The sequence below is a fragment of the Schistocerca cancellata genome, chromosome 8 (genome assembly GCF_023864275.1).
Source record: "Schistocerca cancellata isolate TAMUIC-IGC-003103 chromosome 8, iqSchCanc2.1, whole genome shotgun sequence".
Classification (NCBI taxonomy): Eukaryota; Metazoa; Arthropoda; class Insecta; order Orthoptera; family Acrididae; genus Schistocerca; species Schistocerca cancellata.
The window spans coordinates 117432394-117438393 of record NC_064633.1 but is presented as its reverse complement, the minus strand read 5'-3'; the positions used below and the strand labels follow the sequence as shown (position 1 = coordinate 117438393).

At 36.0% G+C, this 6000-nt stretch overlaps 1 protein-coding gene across 1 annotated transcript in view; it reads right to left on the bottom strand.

Annotated features, from left to right (window-relative positions):
• Nucleotides 1–4143: 4143 nt before the first annotated feature.
• The window catches only part of LOC126094539 (semaphorin-2A-like), an 807492-nt gene continuing 805635 nt past the window's right edge, over nucleotides 4144–6000 (bottom strand). The window contains exon 14 of the mRNA XM_049908969.1: nucleotides 4144–5562. Coding sequence (XP_049764926.1) covers nucleotides 5482–5562 — 81 coding nt within the window. The 3' untranslated portion in view covers nucleotides 4144–5481. The remainder of the gene's footprint in view (nucleotides 5563–6000) is intronic.

Sequence of the window (6000 nt, the reverse complement as noted above, 5' to 3'; positions counted from 1 at the left end):
TGAAATTCAAAAGAAAATCTGAAAAAGATTCAACCTAAATTCTATAGCAAATTTTCAAATATGAAACCATGGAAACGTCCTGTGGTGAAGCAGTTCGAACCAGCACAAATTAAAACATTATGTGCACACACTGCCAAAGCAAAAACTAAACTTGTGATGAACTTCGTCTTATTGGCTCGGTTCGTGCTGCGCAAGTGTGCTTGCCATTTGTTATTTTTGTCAACTTATAAACTAATAAGCAATATGCTGTGGTGCATCTGAAAATTATCAAACAACTGCTCGAAGCTCCATTTCAGGAAGTGTGTCATGGCGACCTTACCTGATCACTGAAAAGTACTAAGAAAGATAGCTGGCGCAGGCATTGCAGAGTGAACAAATGCTTTTCCTCAAGAAGACGCCATACAGCAAAATGGGAGTAGGTCTCTCTAGGTCACCCAGTATCAATAAAAATGGACAAGGCTACATGGTCGGATAAAAGTTGACAGTAAATCCTTTAACAAAATATGCATATGCAAAATGCGATAAATGAATGCTATGAAGCTTATAAATAATTGTAAAGAAATAGTAGCCTCACATGGACAAAGTATATCACTGATACAAGTGGTGCACATGTTCACAAATTCATGATTAGTTACGACACCCATAATGAAATCTACAAAACGGTTGTCTTGCTTTTTAACACACACAGAGAGAGAGAGAGAGACAGAGAGAGAGAGAGAAGGGAGGAGGTAGGGGGGACATTATATTAGGCCATTTACAATCACAGATGAAATATTATGAATGGATACTGCTACCCACATGTTCACTTCGGATTGAATGGATCACACAAAAGAATATTGAAGTCTCACTGAAAATCGAACAGATATTCAGCACGGGAAGCTAATCTGAAGACATTTGACTTGAAACTACTTAAAATTCAAGAAATTTTACAATAAAGCCTACAGCAGGCAACTACCCCATCCAGTTGCACCAAGCAGCAAAATATACAATTTTACATGTTTACAGGATTCACTCACAGAGTTTCACACGTTAAAATGTACATGGTGTATCTGGCACCAAATGAACCAGAATTCACAACCACAGCTTTGTGTAAATTTTAGGCTAAGAGCCTAATACATTGCATTTGTCATGTTACAATCAGTTACAATCACTATGCATGAACCAGATCTATTTTGCATTTAAGTCGGCTGATGACTGAAGCTGTAATACAAACTCAAACACCACAAGATATAAAAATAAGATTTATGGTTCTGAAAATAGTTTATTGAATCATCCCTTTCTCAGATTCAATAAAACCGTTGAGTCAGGTGGCTGAGTAACCAAAAACACATAAGTGCCAAAATTCCATATTCAGTAACGTGCCCCATTGTTGTGAGGGCTTCTGGAGTATAACACGTGCTGAGAATGGTGTGCATTGCTATTCGGTTGGGAGATATTGGAATGGTGTGGACTAAAAGCGATGTGTGCTGTAATGAGTTGAGCCTGACTCAGAAAAGACATTGATGTTCAATGTAACAAGAGATGCTGCCTTTATTCAAACTTTTTACCTACATATAAACTTGACTGACGATATTTTATGAATTGTAAATTGTATTTATTACATCAACATCCCCAATACGCATCTGCAGGACGAATGTAGTAGTGTAGCACCTTTGAGTGAAATGCTGGCACAATTAACAGCTTTCAAATGGTGTTGTTTGTAACATGGTACACAAAAAGGGTGGGTTTTGTGTACCTAAGACTCACAAGGGCTCCAGGACACTAAATAGTTAGAATGAACCATGCTACTGTTTATTTATCATCTTACTTGTACACCATTTTCTTTGGCCGTGCGGTTAAAGGCGGTGCAGTTTGGAACCGCAAGACCGCTACGGTTGCAGGTTCGAATCCTGCCTCGGGCATGGATGTTTGTGATGTCCTTAGGTTAGTTAGGTTTAACTAGTTCTAAGTTCTAGGGGACTAATGACCCCAGAAGTTGAGTCCCATAGTGCTCAGAGCCATTTGAACCAGCCAACCATTTTCTTTCTTTGCAACTGTTCATTAGTTCTCATTGGGTTGTATGTATAAGAGAACTAGGACTAATATTGTGCATTCTTCTTGTTCAGCACAGAAACAAATCCTCATTTATTCGTCCACACCATTTTCTATTATTTTTGTGGTCACTGACACCATTTGAAGTTTCTCCCTCATTATTTGTATTCCACTAATTCTCTGTTTTCCCCAGTCATTTCAGCTTCTTCTCTCATCCCCCATATGATTACATCTGTTACCTACTATTTCACACACAAATGAAATCATTTCTAATTAAGATTTTAGTCTTGTCACTCTTTTATTACTCTTGCTGCGTGTTACATTCAGTACTGTTTGTGAGACTTATTGCAATGCAGAGAATGTGCTGTCAAAATATAAAGTGTGTCCAGAAAGATGAACAAGAATTATCCATAAAATTTATAGATGAGTAAATGTCAAAACAGATGGATATAACAGTGCTTTTGATGGCAGATAATGTGATAGAGATTTTAAGATAACTATACTCACCTGTAATCAGTAATGTTTATTACCAAATGGCTGTGGACACAACCATTCACATTATCTATCACTATATCACTAAATGCACTCTTTTCCATCAAATACTTTTCTTTCCAAGAACACTTTATATTTTATCAGTGGATTCACTCTTTCATGTGTGTGTGTGTGTGTGTGTGTGTGTGTGTGTGTGTGTGTGTGTGTGTGTAGTCATTTTAAGAGTGATCCATTTTACAAATAGAAATAATAGATATGATTGTAGTATAAATTCCTTTTTTGTGTCATTTACCATTGTTTGTCATATCAACTAGATAAAAAAACAACATAGCAAATAAAAGAAAATTAAAATCAATTTAATGGAATGTGTGTCTCAGCCTGCCGGAGTGGCCGTGCAGTTCTGGGTGCTACAGTCCGGAGCCGAGCGACCACTATGGACGCAGGCTCGAATCCTGCCTCAGGCATGGATGTGTATGATGTCCTTAGGTTCGTTAGGTTTAATTAGTTCTAAGTTCTAGGCGTCTGATGACCTCAGAAGTTAAGTCGCATAGTGCTCAGAGCCATTTGAACCATTTTTTTGTGTGTCCCAAGCAAGTGCATTCCGAATAGTGTACCATGTTTAGCTGACACGAAACAGTAAGAATAAGCCATGATATTGTTGTAATTAAAATATATATGTATGTATACATTTAAAAATCAGATTCATTCGAAACTAGTACCTTATGTATTCTTTTTCAACATTGTGACTACAAATAAAATTTCAAAAACTCAGCAATAAAGTCAGAGGATTGTGGGTAATTTCTTGTGAAGCAATCCTTATTTTCTGAAGCGAAATTTTGGACATATTTTAGATATGTATTTGTGTCAGACACACAGACACAGCGATTAGAATCTCTTTACAGTTAGATCTCACAATATTGCTCCACTAATGACCTCTTCACTTCATTCCCATATTTGTGTTCTACTTCGCCAGAACAAATGAAATACAAACCTCCACTGTCAGGAATTAACAGATTAATTTGGTGTGGACATATTACTGGAGTTCAAATCACAGAATCCAAATGTAGTTAAAATTGCAAGCTTAAAATATCTATGAACCGAAACGTAAGAGATTTGTGATAAATGAGGTAAAATATAAATTTAGAATGGAATTTCAGAATTCATAGCAGTTTTCTGGAAATAATTTCAACAACATGCAAATGAAACTGTTGAAATAGTTTTGGCTGTAGGTTTTTGTCAAACAGTAGACAGTGAGGAAGTTCCTTTAGTGCCTGTAACATCATTAGTACTCTTACAGCTCCTATTACGAGACTCTTAGTCCTGATAACAGCATTCTAGAAACGCATCAAACGTCACATTTTAATATGAAATATTCCAACAAAATATGTGAAAATCAGTTTGTCTTTCATTGTAAATCAAATTAAAAAGCGCTAGTGTATCAGTACTGTGATAGCAGTGGATATTTGTTGCACGAAAGAAACTGTACGCTAAAGTAAAGTGCAGGAGCTGAGGTATCATCACGAAAGTTTTCTCAGACACTGCAACGTTATGGTAACTCTCACTAACGGGATATTCTCATAAGATAATGTCCGATCAAGGATTATATTAAAATTTCAGAAATACACTTCTACACAGTGGTGTAATTCAAAGGCATTCTGCAGCAGTAGAAAATGAATCTTGATGAACATACAGGCAACATCAGAGGAAAAGCAGTTCTCGATAAATACTGGACAATGTGATAAAAGTGTGGCCCACCAGACACCATGAACTCTTTCATCAAAACACAAATCCAAGAATCTTAAAAAAATTTTCTGTTACCCTGTGACAACGTTCGTTTCTTCAAAATAGTTTCGTTACCATATAAACATAACATTAACAGGTGTGAACAAAAAGTACATACAGAATTTTAAAAAAACCTGCTTAATTTGTTGTACATAAATATCTAAAATCTGCATCATCAGTGTACTTTTCTATGAAGCATTAGTAAACTTGAAACTTTGACAATAAATTTGCAGTCTTATTGAAACCATGGGTTTAATCCCTAACAAGATTTTAGTGATTGTGGAGCCTAATGTAAAAAAAAGTAAATAAATATAAAAGGTACTTAACAACCCCAGAACTAACGTTTTCGGTATCACAATTAATTTTTTCTTCACAATCGACGAATGTCAAACTACAGGACGTTGTTACTAACTTTATTATCATATGTACAAAGTTTTTATACATAGATATGTACAGTTTCTTTCATTTTCTTGTCACTGGGAAATGAAAGGTAGTTTGAAACAACTTTTATTATTTGTAAGAAGTAACTTTTCAGTATAAGAAAGTAAATGTTATTGCTATGAAATAGGTTATCTATGATTCTGATATTCAGCAGAATGCGACGAAAGCTGGAAATAGAAAAGGTGGAATAGAAATATATATGGAATTTGCTTATGGATGATGAAATTTTAAGGAGGAGAAGAGGATGAAAGAGATTTTACGTTATTTAGCACTTATTGCTGGTTCGAACATTTCTAATGTGAAGTGGTCCTTCTTTTCGAAATAAAATAAGACATTTGCTTGTTCCTTATACACAAGCAGTACAAAATTGTGTCCATTCTTTCTTCAGGCACACTTAAATGTCTCACAAAACTTCGCTATATCACAGTGTCAGATCTTGACACTGAATATCACAGATTTACTCTGAAGCATCAGAGCAGGCTGTCCTTGATTCATACCTAAGCACAGAGTTGTAATGAAAATAACAATTTTAAGTCGTCCTTTCCCGCGTCACGTTCATGGAACATTTACAGCTACACAAACATAGAGTTCACTTATGAAACACTCCCACATCCTCCAGGAAAAGTCCACAATTGTCACTTTTTCACTTTTTATACTATTGCGGTGATGAGTAAAATTGCCGATCGGATCAGATCAGCCCTCGCTGGAGACTGCGCCGCCCTCTATCACTGGGAGTTACCTCACCAGCGGACTCCTCGGATATATCTCATTTGTGTGCAGGTTCTGATTACTGTCATTCTGCCCCGTGATACATTGCTGTGGACAAAAGATGAAATTTGCGATTAAAAACACATGTAATTCAAATCACACAAATGTCGTCAGTTATCACTGATCATAATGGTCGTGTTATACACCAACATCATGTTACACAAACAAAATAAATAAACAAAAATTCTTCAAAACAACCAGTAAGGGTAAAACGGAAAATATAAAATTGATCTGTGCAGCGAAAGAAGACCTGAAAGAATCAGAAATAGCAATATTAGATGAATCATGGACTAAACACGAGAGCGAGCTGAAAAGTAATGTCCCATAATTTTTATGTGTAAACTCTTCAGGCTTTTTAAATAAAACAATGTTTATTGACATTCTACATCCTTATTCTTCCTGTCTGCATAATTATTTCTGACCGTAGTTACCCTAGCGCGAACATACTTCTCTTCAACCAGATACCAATTCGTTGGTACCGTTACT